Here is a 20439-nt window from a genome sequence, read left to right as displayed (position 1 = left end):
TGTCACTGAATACAGATATAGAGGTTGGAGCTGTGTTTTTAGACTTAGAAAAGTCCTTTGATACTGTTCTTCAGGGATGGGCAGTTACAGTCTTTGAATTCCAGTCCTGCACATTTTGAATGCATTTTTAAGAACATGAGAAAGGTTACAAACGAGAGGAAGCCTTTCTGGTTTATTTGGAAGTTAGTAGTTAGTTGAGCCAGGGATCTCATCCAGCTGCTTCTTGAAAGAAGTGAGGGTGTCAGCTTTAACATCAAGGGTGGATCCACACTCCCACAGCCTTCTGAGTAAAGATGTTCCCGCTGTTCTTGGTTTTAAATGCACATTTTCATAACTTTAACTTGTATCCCCTGGTTCATGTTTCATAATTTATTGTGTCATTCCCTGTTGGTCTGAAGAAGTCCATTGGGTTGCCTTTGTCTTTTCCTTTGGGGATTTTGAATACTTTTGTCAGATTCTCTCATTCTTCTTCTCTGTTTCAAGACAATTAAAAAGGTTCGGTTCCTTCAGCCTGTCATTGTAGGACATTCCCATAAGATTCAAAACGTATCTAGATTCCAGAACCGAAACATCTTTTCAAAAGCATGTTGACCAAAGTTGTACACAATATTCTAAATGAGGCCTTTTATATTATTTAAAGATAACATTTGTACGCTTTTGACTACATACAAAAATTTGTTTTTTAAAATTACTTCCCACACTGTCTCGAAGATGTAAATGATGTGTCAGCATAACCACCTGAGTCTTTTAAGTATGTAGTCTCTCCTTGCTTAGTGTTTCCCCATTTGTATTTATAGTTTGTTTTGCTACCTCCATTAAATACTCTGTATTTAAATTGAGTAAAATTGAATGTCAACGGCGAAGTGTTAGGACAGAATTTTATCTCTTGAATTTTATCTGAATCTTTTTGAATAAAGTTCAAGTAACCTAAAAGTACGAGGTGGAATGAAAACTGGAGACCATTCCCTATTCTATAAAACACGACATTCGTCTTCCAAAATTATCTGTTTAAGTTGTCAAAGGAAAGCCTGGAATGTATTGTGTCTTATTTAACAAAAAAATGGTGTGGGGTTCTACAAAATTAAAAGTTTTTCTTTGCTAAGGTTGCAGGAAGGGAGTTTTCAGGTTGCAATCCTAAGGACTGTGTTGGTCAGGATTTCCCAAGCCTGGTCCTGGAGAGAACCAAATCAATTAGCCTTAGATGTCACCCATTTCTAAAGATTTGGAACACCTGTGCATTATTGATAAACAGATGCTGTATATATACTAAGAGGCATAAAAAACTCAACAATTGCTATTGGTTCCAATACTCATTTGTTGTTATTTCTGGCTGGAGATTTATTGTTCCCAGATAATATATAAATTGCTTAGTATCATAACCCCTGTGATAGATTGCAAACAAATTGTTGTAAAATATTAATGGCCTTACTTGTTCAGATGTCTCTATTCTGTACACATTAGCTTAGATTTGTGCTGAGATTGAACACTTGTATCACTGAGAAAAAGTAGTTGGTGAAGCTATTCTTGTGTGGCATTAAATGTTAAAATATACCTGTAGTCTGTCAGAAATCCTTCTGTTTTTGAAAACTGTCAAGTGAAGATCAAAAGTGAAATAAACCTAGTTAAATATTTATTAGTCACTTAATGTGATTCTCAGTTAAATTATAAAAATATACTTCTAGAACAGTGAAAGTAAGTCTTATCCTGTGGTCGAGGAGCCCGATTGAGGAGCATGTTCTTCAGCAGTGCTTCAACCTACAGTATAATAGTTTGCTTTGTAAGGTGACAGTCATCATAGAGATGGTTCGAGTCTGGGTTGTATCGTTAATAATAACTATGAATTGCATTTATAAAACACATTCATCCCAAAGAATGCCAAAGAACTTCACATAGATAAGGGGACCCACATCATCTATGAAGTGCTGTATCCATTTGGGTGACCCATAGCACCTGTTATGCACCAGTAATCTAACTGAACAGCAGATTAGGTAGAGAAGTGAGAAAGTCCTTCATCAATTGAATTAAGGGAGAACATAGATCAGACTGTGCAAATTAGCATTGGGACATTGAACAAGTGCAACCCCGTGGAATATATGTGTGTCTTGCTTTAGTTAGGAAATTGGGGTTTATACTGATTATTTGTGCATACAAACAATATTTTAATGACCAAGCATAAGAACCTTTGTTTAATGTCTCATCTGAAGGATGGAGGAGTGTCTCTATTCAGCTTTCTGGGACATTTGATTTGGGGATTCTAGACCAGAGGGAAAAGTGAATGGTACTGTACACCAGCAACAACCTGATTTTCCTCTGCTATCACCTATCTCTGTGCTGACTGTGTTCAGTCTTTCTTGGATTCTGAGATGATACTAGAACATGATACCACTGCTGCCAGTTAAGAAACTCTTGCCAAGCTCCCCTGGCAGTCATGCATAATTTTCTAAGTGCTGGTGAGGCTGTGTGAACTTGAACTGGGTGCCCTAAGCTTGTCGGGTAAACATGAACTTGTAGTGTTGTCAGTAAAAGAGATACTGTAAGTCTTCAGTGGTCACCATGGAGATGGCATTGTGGGTAAGAAGCGGGCAACTCCAACAGTGCATTTTTGGAAGGAATATATGTAAGCTTTTCGTTTCTCCTCTTCCTGGACAAGAATCATCATGGAAAATCTTAGGTGGATAGCAATTGGTAATCATGAATTTGCGGGTTTAAAATGATAAATGACTAGTTTTACAGTTTAATTAGCTGCAAAGGTTGAAAAGTCTAAAATACCCATAATACGGGCTCCCACAAAACACCCGTAAATGATACCTACAGTATGAAACTGTATTTTTCAGCCCTCAGTCAAAGAGGAAAGATGAGTTCCTTTGAAGATCAAGTTCAATATGACAGTATTGAAGTGGAGCAAAGTGCACTGCAGATGTCTACCTGTGTACTGTAAATGCCATATGCTGTGCTGCTCCAGCTCTTCTAGTAATGAGGATCCTGTCTAAAGAGGTAGCTTTTACCTCTGGGAATTGAAATCTGCTCAGCTGACCCATCTTTACATTATTGTCATGCTACCAACGAAGTTGTTGCAGTGCATAAAGCTGAGAGACCTTGAGGCAATGCTTGCTGTACTATTCAGAGCATGGTGCTTTGTCTGCTGTTTGTAACAGAAGGAAAAATATTTAATATTGAATGGCAAGAGATGAAAATAATCAAAGGCAGGAAAAATGCGAGCTTCTTTAGGAATCTGCAATAAACAGACCAAACAGAGGAAGACTACACACTGTTGACAAAACAGATACAGGTAGTTAAACATCAAGGTTTAGACCTGATTGTTGTTGGGGTTTTTTTTAGAATTTATTTTCTAAATTTATATTTAGGTTTTGCCAAATATAAACTGTACTGTTGAGTCCTGGCAGGTGGGGCAGATTCATCTTGAGTCTCTGGCCAGAGTCCTTAGGTTGCTAAGCATCAGTCAGGCACCAGTGGGACTGCTCAATTTATAGTCTGAGATGAGTCTTCCCTCTGACTAATGTGTGCATTCCGTGTGATCAGTTTCATGACCTGAAGTCAGCCCATGAAAGAAGAGGATCTTTCAGTCAATCAATCAATCAGTCAATCATTGTTTATTTATCAATCCACAACAATACAGCATACATTAGTGGTTGTCGGCTCTGAAATGCATTTTCCGCAAGTTCGCCAAGGAGAGAGAGGACAGAATTTGATAGAAGGTTACAAGAAGAATACACAATAAATTATACAGTAACAATTTATAAGATTACCCAACATCTTGATACATCTTGGAAGATGTGCTCAGATGTCCAGATAATTGTTTATATCTAGTTAGCATTTTAAAATTGGGTTGTAAAAGAGCAAATAATTATTTTCATTTTGTGTATTATTGTAACGAGCTGTACAGGTTAAAAAAGTAAAGTCAGTAGAGACTGTACAGACTAGGACCTTTATTTTAGTTTGTATTACTTTGTTTAATATAATATTTCATTCAAAATTTGTTGGCTTTTTTTTAAAGGTCTGGTTTAGATGTTTTCATTTAAATGTTATATAACTCAATCTGTGAAGATTCAGTTCAAAATCAAAATTTTTATAAGGCTCTATTTTGCAAATGTACCACAAATACGTGTAGGTGTAATTATGATCAAAAGGCAAGCAGTGATTCATGCTTTAGAGATGTGGTCCAGAGATGTACTGTACCAACTCTCACAAGACTCTTGGAGGCAGAAAATCTTCAGGCACATTTTAATTTTCTCCTAACAACCCCCTCTCTGTCTTCCAGGTAACATTGCAAGTCTTTGAATTTGTTTGTCAGACAATTTTCTAAGAATAGAATGGAATATATGTGTGTCTGGGTTTTGTTAGACCACAACATATGAAATGACAAATGTCATTAGATCTCCTCAGCCTAGCCAGCTACAGGGCCAGGTTTATTGAATTGCTTGGCGACAGTACTGTTCAAACCTTATAATTCTTCTAGTGACATCTGTGGAAATACAGCATGCTTTTCCCACCTGTTGGGTACACAAGGAACATTGATTTTTTAATATAAATACTTTAGGTTACTGAATAAACAGTACATCTGAGCAGTAAGTCAGACAATAAAATGTGTTTTACTCTACAGGAGAAATGGAAAGATAAAATAATGTGTAAATATGTTCATGTTAAATTATAATTCTTAACCTATTAATAATTGCTTACACTTATATAGAGCTTTTCTGGACACTCCACTCAAAGCACTTTCCAGGTAATGGGGACTCCCCTCCTCCACCACCAATGTGCAGCACCACCTGTATGATGCGACAGAAGCCACAGTGCGCCAGTACTCTCACCACATATCAGCTATCAGTGGGGAGGAGAACAGAGTGATGAAGCCAGTTCAGAGATGGGGATTATTAGGAGGCCATGATTGGTAAAGGCCAATGGGAAATTTGACCAGGACACCAGGGTTACACCCCTACTGTTTTCGAGAAACGCCCTACGATTTTTAATAACCAGAGAGAGTCAGGACCTTGGTTTTACATCTCATCCGAAAGATGGCGCCTATTTTACAGTCTAGTGTCCCTGTCACTATACTGGGGCATTACGACCCATATGGTGCATGGTAGGGTGAGCGCCCCCTGCTGGCCCCACTAACACCACTTCCGGCAGAAACTTTAGGTTTTCCCAGGAGGTCTCCCATCCAGATACTGACCAGGCTCAAACCTGCTTCACATCAGTGGGTTGCCACGTGTGAGCTGCAGGGTGATATGGCTGCTGGCTTTGTTAAAAGAAGATGACAAAATATTTTTTTTTATTTTGTCCTGTTTGTATTGTATTTGCACACTGGTATTTATTTGTTTAGGCTGTTGTAAAAGAGGATGTCTACATGTTTCACTTGTTTGTTAGGTGAGAATGAAGAATTTCTTTCCTGCAAAAAAGTTAAACCTAGAAATTTCCAACCACCAAACTTAATATAATTTCATGGTAAACCATACATAAAAAACAGAACTTCACCAGGTCACACTTCAGCTTAGATCTCTGTTCCATCTGCCTATAGCTGAGTGTCATACATTCAGTCAGTGCTGGTATACAGTACATACTGTACTAGCAGGTCATGAACAGAATGGCAGAAAACCAAATTTGCATTTTGGGCTGACCGAGTGAAATCTGGACCTAAAACCCATTTAATGTTTTGGCAGGGCCAGAAGTGAGTTGTTGATGCAAGGAAACCCTTAAATGTCACCAACGTGAAGCAGCTCTGTAGGAAAGAATGGGCTAAAATTCTGGGCCAATGGGAAGCCACATTTACAGGAAACATTTTCAGTCTAAAATGTCTACACATCTACAGAGTCACTCCTCCTCAAGGAGGTGCCACCAGTTACTGAATCAAAGCATTCACATACTTAATTACACAAGGTTATATACTTGTGGATCATTTTGTTAATTAAATAATTCAAATATGTTTTTCTTTGTGTTGTATATTTAATCAGGTTATCATGTTTAGGACTACAAAGAATACTGTATGCCGTGAATGCTGACAAAACTAGAAGTTCACAAACCTTCTCTGGGAACTGTAGTTGATATTTGAGTACCTGGGGGACATTGTGAAGCTAGTTTAAAGATGCATTTGGCTTCTGATGACTTGGTGGTGACTTTGAGGCACCGTGAAAGGAAGCAAACATAAAGGTCAGTGTAATTATGATTAATTAATTATGGCCAGGTAGAGATATAATTGGGAACTATGGATTTAGAGAGATCTTTGATCCTCACGACTGTGACATACTCTTGAAATGGTCAGCCAGTCTTCATGCTTTCCAATGTAAACAGTAGGGCACTTTCTTCAAGAGATGCAGTAAATGAGTTTCCTGAATGAACATGGTGCCCTCAGGGTGATCTTGAAATGGCCAGTGAGGTCAAATATACTGTATATCCTGTAGCTTTCTATTCTTTTTTTATTTTTTGTGTCCTGGTAATGTGTTAAAGCAATTGTGATGTTGTCCAAATGGTAGCAGTATTGCATAAGTGCGTTGCTGTGTTGTTATTGCATGCCCAGAGGTTGTAGTATTGTAAAAGGAAGAGATTGTATTCATACCTGGGCCTTTGAAATATTTACAGCATGACAGCGCATTGTATTTCTGCACTTCGCTAAAGAGATTCCACCACCCATTTAGTAGTCTACAGTAATTTCCTTAGGTGGTGGATATGCACAATATAGTGAAACATCTTCAGTTTGTTTCTGAACTGCACCAATGTCAGTGTATTTATAAAATGTACAAATATATTTCTTAGACATTTTTTAAAAATGTACAGCCCCACCTCGCTTTGTGTTTGACATGTCAGAATTCAGGAATCGAATGCTGCGGTCCTATTCCATCTGAAATGAACAGATTTGCTTCAGGGAAACCTATGACTTTGCAGACTTGTGTTTCTTATGTTGATTTACCTAGCATGCCTTAGGGCAGCAAGTGTATGGTGGTTTAACTCATCACAATGAAGAGACCAGCCTCTTGTACTGAGGAACCTGAACATCAGTAAGATTTCAAAGGATTTGCCTGCTAAAGGGAACACTGGGGTGATTTGATTTCATTAAGTTATTTCATTAAGATTCCAAGGTCTGTTCTGTCCAATTGACAATTTGATTCCTAGTCCTGTTTCTCATGGTAACATAGCATCAATTTGAATTACTGGTCTATGGTTCTGGCCTTGGTGTGTTGTGAAGCCTAAATTCAGTATCCATGTTCCTAAAAAGATTGTATTTTTAAATAAAACATTCTTCTACAGAGAAAATCCTATTGTTTTTCAGTCTAACAAGATTTCAGTTATAGTGTGGACTGATTGAGTATTAATCTTAATCATAGTTATAAATAAATTGTTGTTAAAGCAGTAGTGGGGAAATGGAAGCCATCCAGGATGAAGATTATTCTCATAGAATGTTTGATTTCTTTAATGTTAACCTTACTAATATTCAGCCTTACCAAGTACAACTTTGGTGGTTCAAAGGTATTGCTGGACGTTAAAAAGGTACCCGTCCACAAAGTTATGACACTTGCAAATCTTTAAAGAAGACACTATGAGGCTTTCTCATGGAAATATATGTTTTTTTGTGCTGAAACCTTGGGTTGAGATAGGGCCTGATGCTTTCCCTTCCGTTTACATTCATTCGTATGCGGATTTAGTTCTTAATTTAGGCAGTTTTTCAGAAAATTATCTGAGCAAATCAAAAATATCTACATTTTTTGCATCTGTTGTTTCCACCAGCAAAAATAAGATATTATACAGTAGTTTATTCAAGTGCATTATTAGGCACAGAGAGAAGCACTTCCTTCTTATCATCAGTATTAAGCAGCTTTGTCTTGATTTTACCTAAAGGTAAAATATGATAGTTTTAACTGTTCTTACTTCTTATTCATACTTTGTTAAGGTTTGCTTATGTTTTAGAGAATGACTGACTTTATTTTGGTACTGTAAAAGGCTGGGCTCAGGTATTCATGCTTGTTGTAAATATTTGTCATTGGTAGTCTATGTGTTTCATGCTTCGTTTAGCTCTCTAAATAGATGTTTGGATTTTAAGCTGTTGCTTGCTTATTTGTACTCTGTAACCACGCTGTGCCAAGGATACAAAAAAGCCACGTGTCCGCACTCAGCATTTCCTGATGATTTGGGGAGGTTGTTAGGTTAGTTGTTTTACAGAAAAATATTTCACTGTCTAGATCTCAAAAAAACTTCACATTATACCTAGTAGGGAAATTATTCTGTCCTATTGAAGCAGTAGTTCTTTCCTTCCAAATGTGTGAGTCACAAACAAATAATTGCTTTAATAATTCTTCATGGGTCCAGTTATTTAGTTAAGGCTTCAGTATAATTTCAGCATAATAGTAGTCTTACTCCTATACACATTACTGTTTAATGAGTGCAAATATATGTTGTTTCCTTAATGTTTCTTTATGAAGTTGTTGCCCCCTGCGAGCGTGGATGCCGATCCACAGAACAACCCCAACCTCATAGGCACATCTAAACAAAACAAAACGTTTTTTGAAGTTGAATGTCTCTCTGGCAATGGATTTCAGTAAGAACCCCCATACCCCCACTCAAGCCTGCATCAGGGGACAATCATTGGAGATAGTGGGTCAATATAAAAAAGTATTTAGGGACTGTTCTGAACTGCAAGTTTAATTTTGCAGCAACCGTTGATTCTGTTTTTGAGGTTGATAATTCCTTGCTGATCATGTTCCATCAAGTCTTTTATTGAATCTGCTTTAATTTCTGCCCTGATCTGCTGGTTTGTGAATCTGAAACAAATTTGGGAGCAATGTCAGACTACATCAGAAAGTCATTGGTGCTGATCATTTGTGCCCCAATTCTATCAGTTACGAATCTTGCATAAAGTATATTCCCTTGTAGTTGACTCTTCGCTTTCTTTCTGTAATGAATTCCAACTACTCCCCTCAGAACACAGATACAGATATCCCCTTTTAAAAACAAACAGGTTCAAGTTCACATTTATACTTATGGCCATAGCCGTGTTCAACAGTAGATTCTCTTGCTCATGTTTGTATGTATTGTTTGTGCGTGTTTCTTTACTGTATATTTACTGCTGCTTTAAAACAAATTTCCACTTGGGGATAATTAAGACACTCTCTCTGAAATCATCAGGGCTGTCATTTAGCAAAATTCTGGAAGACTCGTAATATTTTCTCTCAGTTCAGACCTCCCTGGTGTGGTAGTACTCTCCTTTCCAATCCAAGTAGAGTTCTTTTCAATCGTTGTGATGTGCCATGTTGTGCACAATAGTGTGATCCACAGTGGAATACATGAGGGGGATCTTGAGAGAGACAAACAGTCTGAACCAGCACAACAACGTTGTCGAGCTGAAGCAGGGAGGTGAAAGAGAACTTAAGTTGCTGTTTCATGTGGGATTTTTCAAAGCTTTATGCGCCAAAAGCTCTGACTCTGCATGACTAATTTTTTCTTTTTTTATGCTGCTTCTTGTGATCAGATTGCACAGTAGCCCTGTCAAGGGATTATCTAGGTTTTCTCACTTGAGTGCTACCATTTCTGTATCGCCTCATTACCAAAATGCAAACATTTCTTTAATTGATTACATTTATTATGAACGCCTGACCTTATAAATTTAATTTCACACACAATGCAACTGCTTTTGAACTGCACAGTATGTATGGTTTTAAATAGTAGTAGCTTTTTTTGGAAATTTGTGCAATGATTCATTAAATACTTTTCATGGTTGGTAACAGTGCTTCTAAATTTCAGTGTCTTGTTTTCCAGATTCTGGGTGACTAGGGAAGTAAAAGAGTCCTGTATCTCATTTGACGAAAGCTAAATACAGTATTCAGGGGGGAATTATTTGATATACTATATTTGCTACAGAACTTCCAAACATTTTCTGCTAAGTGTGTCTTGACACACAAATTGAGTGTTTACAGTACATGTCTGTTCTCTCAAGGTCTCGATTTTATTTAGTGTTTAGAAAATGTTAAACTAAAGTTCTGCCTAATGTTTACCTTGGGATTATGATCAAATAATAAAAAGCAAAATCTAAGATATATATTGCCTTGGGATTGCTTTTAAGGAGTAGTGCTCCATTAATCTTGAGGCTGAAAGTTTGTTTTTCCGTTCTGATTCTCAAAGGATGGCCAGCCAGCAGCATGTGGGGTTTTCCATCCGTAAATAAAAAAGCTTCTCTTTTTAAAGCATACTGTGCAGGCAGATCTAATTTTCCATTCAATAAGCATTTTAATGGATGCTTTTTCCCTAAGAATCACTAATACATTAATTAGAGGCTGATTCTGCACTGAGAAACATCCTCTGAATCTGCGACAATTTAGTCTGATGGGTTTTCATGTTCAGTACAGTTCAGTTAAGTACCGTTTGGTGTTTTTACATTTGAATTTAATTCCTTTTGGTACAAGACAAACTGCTATTGATACTGAAATTAAGAGAAAAAGAATAGTAACAAATGAACCAGTTTGCTTTAACAGTAATATATATATACTATATATACAGTATATCATGGTAAAGACAGAAAAAGGCAGAAAAGAAAGCATCATATCTTATAATACAGATGTGTCATCTTAAAGCCGTGCCCTAGTTGTAAACTGTTGTCCTGATGTCTCTCTGCAGACGTGAAAGTAATAGTTTCTGTCATTTCCTGGTGGCTGGACAGTAACAATTAGCTTCTGATGTAATCAATGTTGACAGGGATTTTGTACCCTTATAATAGCCCAGTGTTCACTAATGCACGACTACGATTTGTTTTAAAAACATTGTAAATCAAAATCCTGAAAATATAAGTGATGCTGCAATATATTCTTAGATAAGAGGCTACTGCCAATACTGGTAAGGGGAATTGCATTGTTCTTTGTGGGTGACGCATATTAAAAAGGAACATCTGCTTTTTATGTTAAATGTTAACAAAAAACTTAATGGAGGGCATTGTCGTTTGTACCAATGCATGCAATTAACTGGAATCTATGAATAAGCATTTGTTTGTTTTTTGCTTTATCTTTTGTCTACAAAACTGTGTTGGAACATACTTCGCAGAATAACACTAATGCACTAACGTTCTTAGAAGAAAAACAAGATTACTATTACTTGGCACAGAATAGAGATGTCCTACCCTATGTTTGTTCTTCCACCTCTCAATTCTAAAGGATTTGGAAAAGAGATTTATACCCTCAGCAGAGTAAACAAGAATCTGATTTAGAACTGAATGTGAGGTCAATGGGTAGCACTTGCAAGTGATATCTGGACTGACCTTGTTTTTCATACTGACTGTTGTTCAAATGGCATAGTAGTACTGTTGCAGAGAAAAACAATAATACCTGATTCCAGGTTGGAAGCAACAACTGAAAGAAGAAATATGAGCTTCCACAAATAAAAATACAGTATTTTAATTATTCAAGTGGATTCAAGTAAGAACAATAATAATGGTTTTAGTATCACTACGTGTAGTAATAAGTGATATACAATACAGTGCCTTCCATACATATTGGGACAGTGTAGTCAAAATGGCTATTTTTGCCACTGTACATAATTAAGCAATTCAAATTTGAGAAGATGAATATGAGGCAAAAGTACAAAATGTCACATTTTATTTCTGGGCATTTTAGTGCTTTTATGTTCTCTCAAATTATAATCTTCCAGACACCAGGGCTGTGAGTCTGCTGTCTGATCTGCTGCACTCTGATTGGACTTGAGCAGGAGTTACCAGACCAGTAATAAGTCTGAACCTGAGGCTGCAAAAATACTATTGATTAGCAGCCGGAAGAGTGCCAGGACAACACAGATTTAGTGTGGGCTTAGTTGACACTGAATGATTAATACATTCAGTAAGATTAACTTTTCAAAAGAAGCATAAGTAGAAACATCAATTTGCTTTTCATAACAAGTGAAGCATTTTCGGTTTTAAATGAGGGGATTTAGATCGAAATTTGAGTTTCTTGTAAAAGCGGTATAGATAAAAAGAAGACTTGTAATACAATATTTTTTGGCTGCCATTAAAATAAGGGTCAGGCAAGAGAGTGCTTACAATAACACAAGAATCCAAGAAAGGCTGAATCAAACAAGACTACGCCATTCAACCCATCTAGCTTGTTCGACTGTGCCAGATGGCTGGTTAATAAAGTTTCTCTCAAAATAAACCTGTAGTCGGTCCCCTTTTAATAGGTCAAAGAAATCCTTTTTGTAACAAGACAACCACAATAAAATTAACTCCTTAGTTGAGTCCTAACTTGGAATAAACTTTTCCATCACTAGCAATGAGGCAGGACTAATTTCTAACCTCAGAACATCCAAACAATAACAAATGTTTATACAAACAATTCTTTTAATTATGTCAACCCCCCCACCCACCATCCACCCACCCAATCAGCCAGCAATCCATCTATCCCATCCCATCCCAAAACAGACACTCTTGTTCTGTAGCTCCCAGTATTATCAGATGAGTCCTTTTTTGCTTACACCTGTGTTCAATTAGGCTATTAATCTTCACTGACTGATTACTCCTGATTTCCATCAAAGACAAAATGGGTGCTTCCTACTGAAGCCTCCTAATGACATTTCAGCCATACCACCTTGTCAGGAATGTAGATTCCCTGTCAGGTTGCTCATAGTGAATTGATCCAAGGATTTCATCCAGCCTTTTCTTGAAAGAAGCTAGGGTATACACTTCAACAATACGCCAAAGCACTTTGTTCCACACTCCCACTACCCTTTGTGTAAGGATGTGCCTACTGTTCAATTTTAGATACATTTCCCCGCAGTTTCCCACTTTAGCCCTCTGGCTCATACTATACATCACTGGTGATTCTGCTGAGGTCATTTGGATTGATTTTGAATTTCTGAATCAGGTCTGCTCGTAATCCTCTCTGTTCAAGACTAAAATTATTCAGTTCACTTTGCCCTGCCAGTGTAGGATATTCATTTAAGCTGTGAAATGTACCTGGCTACTGCTCTTCAGATTGATTGCAGAGCTCCAATATCTTTTATTGTAATGTGGTAACAATAATTGCATGCAATATTACAAAAGAGAGACATCAGTGCATTGTACAATTTTAACAAAATGCCCCTTGATTTTGGACAGGCAAAAACTAGACATGGCTGATTTGAAACATTTTTCTAGTAAAAACGTATCATTCCCCATGAGTAAATGTGGAATGAGAGAGTTTAGGTGGTATTGGAAGATTGTAAATCCTGTAGTTATTTTTTTTAAGTATGTCATAAATTTGTGATAACACAATTTGTTTTTCCAGATTACCTTCTCCTCTGCTTTCTTCATGACCATTTCAACTTATCTTTCTCCTCAGCACATCTCAAGGGAATCACATTGAATTCACACCCACTGCCACTAGTCAAACTGCAAGAAACACTTAGTAACCTTGATGTTCTAGTGTGAAACAGAAGTTCACAGCTGCTGAAAAGTTCTGCCCCTGTTGATATCTGTAGTGTAAATGAGAAATGGAATGGTGGCAGCGAAATGGTTCCTTTAAGGGATTGTGACTTGAATTCATGATTGCATTTCATGTTAAAATACAATTTTACTTATTTCAGAATGTTAAGATCCAGGAACCACCTTCAGACTTGTTGTCTAATGCTATGACTCCCAATAGAGTATATAAAAAAGTCATTCTTCTCCTGTAATGCTTTTGGATACTGTATGTAAGCTGTAAGTATACTTTCATCACCAGGAGGCTGTAAAGACCATAATGTCACCATGTTGTTGTATTAATATATTAATATAATAACATTAAATACTTTTGATTGTTTTGATCATGTGCATGTGGTTATGCCACATGTACTGTGTCATTGATTTTATATTTGTGTAAATTAAACCGAATATTAATGGTGATTTTGTTTTAATTTTAGGGTGTGGGGCTTTCAGTTCATGGACAGTTCAGAGTGGCCACTGAAAGAACGGTGTTTGCCATGCCAGAAACTGCCATAGGTAACCACCAAAATTATTTTTAACTTGTTTTTTTCTCCTGTCCAGAGTGCTTGGGTGATTATTACTGCAGCCAGGGTCTGCAGAGTACAATTACTTTAGGGTATAAAAAGGATTACAATACTTTTTATTTATAAGGCACCTTGGAAAACCCAAGGAAGCTGTACATAGTGATAAATAATAAAAAGAAAAAAAGGCACAGTAGAAAATACAAGAAAAAACAACAATAAAATACAGGATAAACTGTAGGGCAGTCAGAAATAGGCTCTAGTAAAGAGTTGAGTTTTGAGTTTACATATGAAGAGAGTCAAAGCAAGCATGTACTGTGTTAAATTGCAGATGCCAAGTGTATGATTCCAAAAGGTAAAACCACCAAAAAGTTGTTTTTCAGAACTTTTGTTAAAATAAAATGTTTGCTTGTATTAGTTCAGTATTTGTATTCATCCCAGTGGATCCTTAAAAAGCTTTACACATGGTGTGGGGAAACTTCTTTCACCACTGAAGTGCAGTGCTCAGACATTCTACGTCACTCTAAGTCAGCACTCCTCCTTCACAGAAGATCAGATAGAGAAGTGACAGTTGCTTCAATTCAAGAATTCAGGGAGGCCTGATTGTGTAGATCCAAGGTGCAGTTTAACCAGGGCAACTGGGTACCATCCCTAGTCTTATAAAAAGTAGTCCATGGCCGATACGTTGTGTTCTCTTTCTTCTTTTTTTCAGCAAGGAATAAACCTATTACTTGTTCCTTATAAAAGGTAGCATGGGTTTGTTAGTGTCTCATCCAAAGAAAGGCTCCATCTACAAAGCAGTGGGTTGGAAATTCTGGTCCAGAGGGAAGAGCGCCAACTACTGGTCCACTAACAACAGGAACCATTTTTCCTTAGAGCTCTTAGTCAGAACTGACTAGGCCTCATCTTTCTAGGATTCTGGAATCTGATGAGATCAGGCTATAAAATGATAAAATGTGTATGATATGAGAAATAAATAATTATATATATTGATACATTGTGTTGCATCCTTTTGCCTGGAAAGTACAGTGCTTGTGGTTAATAATTATATGCAATCAAAAGAGAAGCTTTACTGCCAAGTTTACTGCCACAACAAAGAATTAAGGGCAAATGTACTGTACAGCATCTGCTTACTCATTGCAAGCGAAAACTGATTTTAGTGTTCTGTCCATGTACAAAATCATTTTTTAGTCTAGCGAGAGGTCGGCAAAAAGGATCTCCTTCTCCATGGAGACTTGGCTATGTCCAGTAATGCTTTGTGATGGAGTCTGCTTACCGAATCTGTATGTTACTCTGTACCCATATAGTGGTAGGAGCTGTTAACTCCTGCTGAATTCACATGCTGAACTCTAACCTTCACGCTTGCTTTAGCAAAGATGCTATTCCCTCCCTGTACTGAACTCCCATCTTCAGTACTAAATTCTCTGATGGGGGAATATTTATGCTAAACTCCCTGATAAGAAAGAAATGTTTTAAATGCTTTCTGAGTCCTGGAGTTTCTTGAGAATGCTACCTCAAAGACAAAAGGGGGAGGGTGTAGAGAAAAGTATATATAAGCTGTGTAGAGCCATATCCCCTTTGAACAACAACAATAAGCCTCAAATGTGTTGTTCCTTGTATGCATACATTAAAGCTTGGCTTAACGAATGGACACTTCAGGCTCAAATTTCTTGGTTTCTACATCTGCTTTGTCTAATCTTTTCTTACACAATGTTCAGGATGTTCACAGAGTTGCTTAGCTAAAGATACAAATGGGACTTTAGGGGTGTTGTAAACTGATTTGCATTCTTGTTACACTGCGTTCGGAGCAATCTGGGGTTTCACATGGCTGTGCTGTCTGTAGCATTAGTCTGAATAAGAGAGAAACATGGGATCCTTTACTTCCATTCATCACCCATTTCCAACATCTCTGAGAGTCAAGGATGAGACCTGTAGTAGGATGGTATCTACTTTATAGTAGGAAAAACATGGATGTTACAGTCTATTTTCATGTGTCCCTTAGAGTTTACCTGCAAACTGAGATTTTGTTGTTGAAATTGATTTAAAACAATCTTAAGTTACAGTCTGTTGTCTTTCACCTTTTTTTTCATTACTGGTAATTCTGTCTTTTTTAACGCACTTTCCATACTTCCTTTCCCTATCACCTTGAATATCAATATCTAACTATTTTAGACTATTAGACTAACTATTATACTTATTCTTTCCTTAAATCTGTTTTTTAAAGGACGTCATTTGGGACATTTAAAATGTATTCAGCACTTGATTAGGAGTACATAAAAAGATACATACAGTATTAACCAAAGTCTGGAATGGGAATTGAACTCAGTTATGTTATACTGTAGTATATATCAACCTTTTGGCCCAAGTAGCTTTGATGTTCTGTTTTATAGCTGTAATGAATGCAAACTGGGAATGATTATTTTAAAATAATGATTTATTTGATTTTTCTATGATTTAGATTTTTCTTTCTTTATACGTTATACCCCAAACAGAAACCTTTGGAATGGAAAGGTGAAAAGTTATGATGTCAAAGAAAATTGGTGGTGGTAAATTATGGCTGATCTTTCATGCTGCGACAACATTGGTGCTGGCTTTGCTTAAGTTAATTCAGATCAATTTACATCAGAGTAAGACTAGGCAATGCAAACATTTTTCCATATATCTACAAAATCTTCATTTTAATTGTCCATTTTTTAGATGCCCACCCAATAATCTTTGTTAAAAACATGTACTGCTTGATTTAATTTTCAATAATACTTTTTCATCTGCAGTATTTTTGGTATATTGGAGAAGCATATGTTCCTTACAAAATGTGATAAAGATGAGAAATAATAAGGCAGTCAAGTTCCTCTAGTGCAATCAGAAGGGCTACTCCTTACAGTTAAAAATGAAACAGTGATGGCAATTTAAAATGATATATCAGTATTGTGTTGATTACATTCATGCCTCTCTGAATTCTTATGATGCCTTCAAATCATGACTTCTAGACAGTGAAGGAAATTGATCAATTTATAGTAAGTAACATTCTGAAAGGCCTTCTTTATTCATGGCCTCCTAATAATCTCCATCTATGAACTGGCTCATTCAATGTGTTCTCCCCGCTGATAGCTGGACTGTGGTGAGAGTACTGTGGCACTATGGTTGCTGTCGTATTAGTCAGGTGGAGCTGCACATTGGTGGTGGAGGGAATTCTCCATGATCTGTAAAGCTCTTCGTGAGGAGCGTCCATATAGGCACTATATAAGTATAAGGATGATGATGATGATGATGATATTATTATTATTATTTACTTCATAGTGTTTGACCACCTGGGTTCTTTTCATTGTCAGTACTTTGGAACGTCACAGCTTCCTCCTAGCCATTTCATCTGGCTATCTAAAGCTTGTGTTTACATTTGTGTAGGATTTTGATCGTTGGGACTATTCATCCATTCACTACCATCCTCTATGGTTGTATTTTCTCACTTCGTGTCAGCTACAAAGTGTCCTTCTGGATACTGTCTTAAAAGAATTTAAAAAATGAAAATAAAGACCTTGTTCTGTTTTTCCTTTTATTCCCTCTCTGTTGCTGGAGGATATCCTTTGTTTGAAAATATCAGTGGGTAATGTACTGTATACTGTAACACCATCATTTCCCACACTTGTGCATTCATGCAAATATCTCAAAAGGGTTAAAAAAAATTCACTTTGAATTGTATTAGAGACTACAAGCACTGATTAATTCTACGCTTTAGCAATTTCCTGTTCAACTACAGACCACAAAATACATCATTACGTGGCACTTCAAAATGTCATAACTTCCAAGGAGATATTTGCCATTTGTCACTTGACTGCACAAAAAGCTTGTAGCATCTCAGGGAGATTAAAGTGAAAATATTACATGGTTTAAAACATCGGCAAAGTCAAATTAATTAAGGTTTTTTTTATTTTGTCTCTAATTATCCTTAAACAGGTCAGCACACATTTTCCATAGATTAAAAACCACAGATAGAAATAAAAAGATTTGATTTCACATTTAGATCTTGATTCACATTATGTTCTTTTCCTCTTGGGAGTTCAAAAACACTTCTCAAATATATACTGTATAAACATCAGTTAATTAAAAGGTAGATTTTTATAGGTGTGTAACAGTTTTGAATGAAGGTAGCAAATGGCACTTTTACACAGTTAATAAAAAAATATGTTCTTAACATATTAATAAATGTGGTATTAACCATCCTGTACTTTAGGTTAATTTAGAAACAAAACCCAAATTTTGACCACAGTCTGAGCAATATTCTCAATCTCATATCCTAACCTTAAGGATATTTAATAAATCTATATTTTCTATTAGTTGTTATTAATTCTATGTTCACAGATTGTTTATAGACAGTTATAACAGCAACATGAACTAAAGAGTGATTAAAGTTTGTCACCTTTTACATTTCATCATATCTTTCACTAATTCTGCAGTACTCTAGACTTTCTGTATTTTTACCATAGACTTTTACTGTAGATTTCTGTATTTTCTTGTAATTTATATCAACACTTTGGACTTTTAAAAGCTTTAATAAAACAAGACCTTCTTATACTCTTATTTCTTGCAGGAAATAGTTAACTTCCTTAACATATTAGGGAAGGTCTTCTCTTCTGAAAGAAGAAAAAAATAATAGCCCTAATAATTGAACAGCTACAGAAGAATACAGCCTTGAGATGGTTCTCCTGTTTCTGCTTACTTATTAATAAAATTTCTAACAACTCTTCCTGTGTGCTCCAGTTTGACCTTTACAATATTAAAACAATAGCAAGCAATTGTTGTCAAAACCATCAATTTTTGAAAGGTTCAATTTCTCTTACAAGGGATTTTGATCCTCTCATCTATAATGTATGTTGTTTCTTATTCTGACCGTCTCACAACATTGTGCCTCTCAGCAGAAAGATGTTGTATGTCTTATCATCTTGTATCACTTTTAGAAAATGGTTTCTCAGACCAAGACTGGGAATCACCCAGTATTTACATGAATTCCCTGCTGTCCTCAGACAGTTCTAGTATCACTTAGTGTTTTTTCTCCACTGAGGATAATGAGAGACATATTACAACAATTTCTTACTTGCTTTTTTTTCTAAAACCATATATTAAATTATCTAATGCTTTAATGTTTTTATGTTTGTCTTCAAGGCTCAATGTTTTTGTGAGCCAGGAGTTATAAACATCAAGGATTTGGAATTTATAATAAATGAACAAATGAGTCTTTGGATAGTTCTAGATACTTATGATAATGGGCCCTTTTCTTTTTACCTTTTTGTCTGTGGAGCTTTTATTTTTCAATGTATATCAGGACTGTATCTTCTCAAATTATTTGCGATGGTTGCTTCTCTGCATTTTATTAACAGGAAATGTTAAAAATCAGATTGTTTTTACACAAAGGGCTGTGGGAGTCTGAAACGTGCTACCCAACTATGCTGTTGAAGATTATATAATTGAAAAAAGGCTGGAATAAATCCTTAAATAATTTAAGAACAAGCAATTAAGCAGTTAAGAACCCTGTCCTTAAATATTGACACGAACATTTCTCCTTTAATTTGTGTCCTCGGTTTTGTATCGGTTCTGAGCCAGAATAAATAGAATGAGCTGTACTTGTTATTTGTATCTATCAGTGTATGATATTCTGGGAATGTATCTGGCGAGCAACAATGAATGTATACTCTGTAAGGGGATGATCAAAGTTGTTACATATTATATTAAATTATGATTGGCTCATATATAACAAAATATAACTTTCTTTGGTCGATATACTGTATACTTACAACATTTGCTTATGTTTCACAATGCTAAGTGGTAAAATACTACAGATATTGGACTTTGATGCACTGAAATGGTAGTGGTACTGTAAAATTAAAAAATAAAATGGATACCAAAAATAGTTTATTAATGAAATTATATTTATAAATGGTGTATTCTAAGTGTTAATCAGAACTATTGGTCTGTGTTGTTATACAGTATGTGGCAATAAAAATGACAGTGACGAGCTCTCCAATTTGCTTAGAAGTTTTTTAAAAATTAAAATGTAAAAATTGTGAGTCCTGAAAAGGTGAAGACTGCCATTACGTACTGAAGTACATAAGATAACACTAAAGTACTCAGATTTTACTTGTTTACAATTTACTTATTTTTTATGTTAAGGAGCAGTCTTGTAGGTATACATATTACAGGATTACATGTATGTTTATTTGAATTTCTGTCATAACACAGGTGATAACACATTCTCAATTTATTGAAGTTGGAAAACTTCCGAGACAGCTATTACTGTATATACTGTAAGTGTGTGAAGTGCAAGGGCCTGCTCTTTCTGTCTTTACTATGGATTCATTAGAAGAGTAAGGGAAAACAGCAAACTCATCTTCTTTATAATACTGTATTCATCCTGTCCATGCCATGATCACTTAAGAACTCTAAGCCTTCTTCTGGGGAAACCCTTGAGAAAACATGTTGTACAAATAGCTTATGTGTGGTTCT

The 20439-nt window shown here is 36.1% G+C and overlaps 1 protein-coding gene across 1 annotated transcript in view; it reads left to right on the top strand.

Annotated features, from left to right (window-relative positions):
* hibch (3-hydroxyisobutyryl-CoA hydrolase) overlaps nucleotides 1-20439 on the top strand; it is a 61856-nt gene that overhangs the window by 20370 nt on the left and 21047 nt on the right. The window contains exon 7 of the mRNA XM_006636626.3: nucleotides 13861-13939. Coding sequence (XP_006636689.2) covers nucleotides 13861-13939 — 79 coding nt within the window. The remainder of the gene's footprint in view (nucleotides 1-13860; nucleotides 13940-20439) is intronic.

This window comes from Lepisosteus oculatus, chromosome 12 (genome assembly GCF_040954835.1).
Source record: "Lepisosteus oculatus isolate fLepOcu1 chromosome 12, fLepOcu1.hap2, whole genome shotgun sequence".
Classification (NCBI taxonomy): domain Eukaryota; kingdom Metazoa; phylum Chordata; class Actinopteri; order Semionotiformes; family Lepisosteidae; genus Lepisosteus; species Lepisosteus oculatus.
Note: the sequence above shows the minus strand (reverse complement) of the source record. Positions and strands in the feature narration are given on the sequence as shown.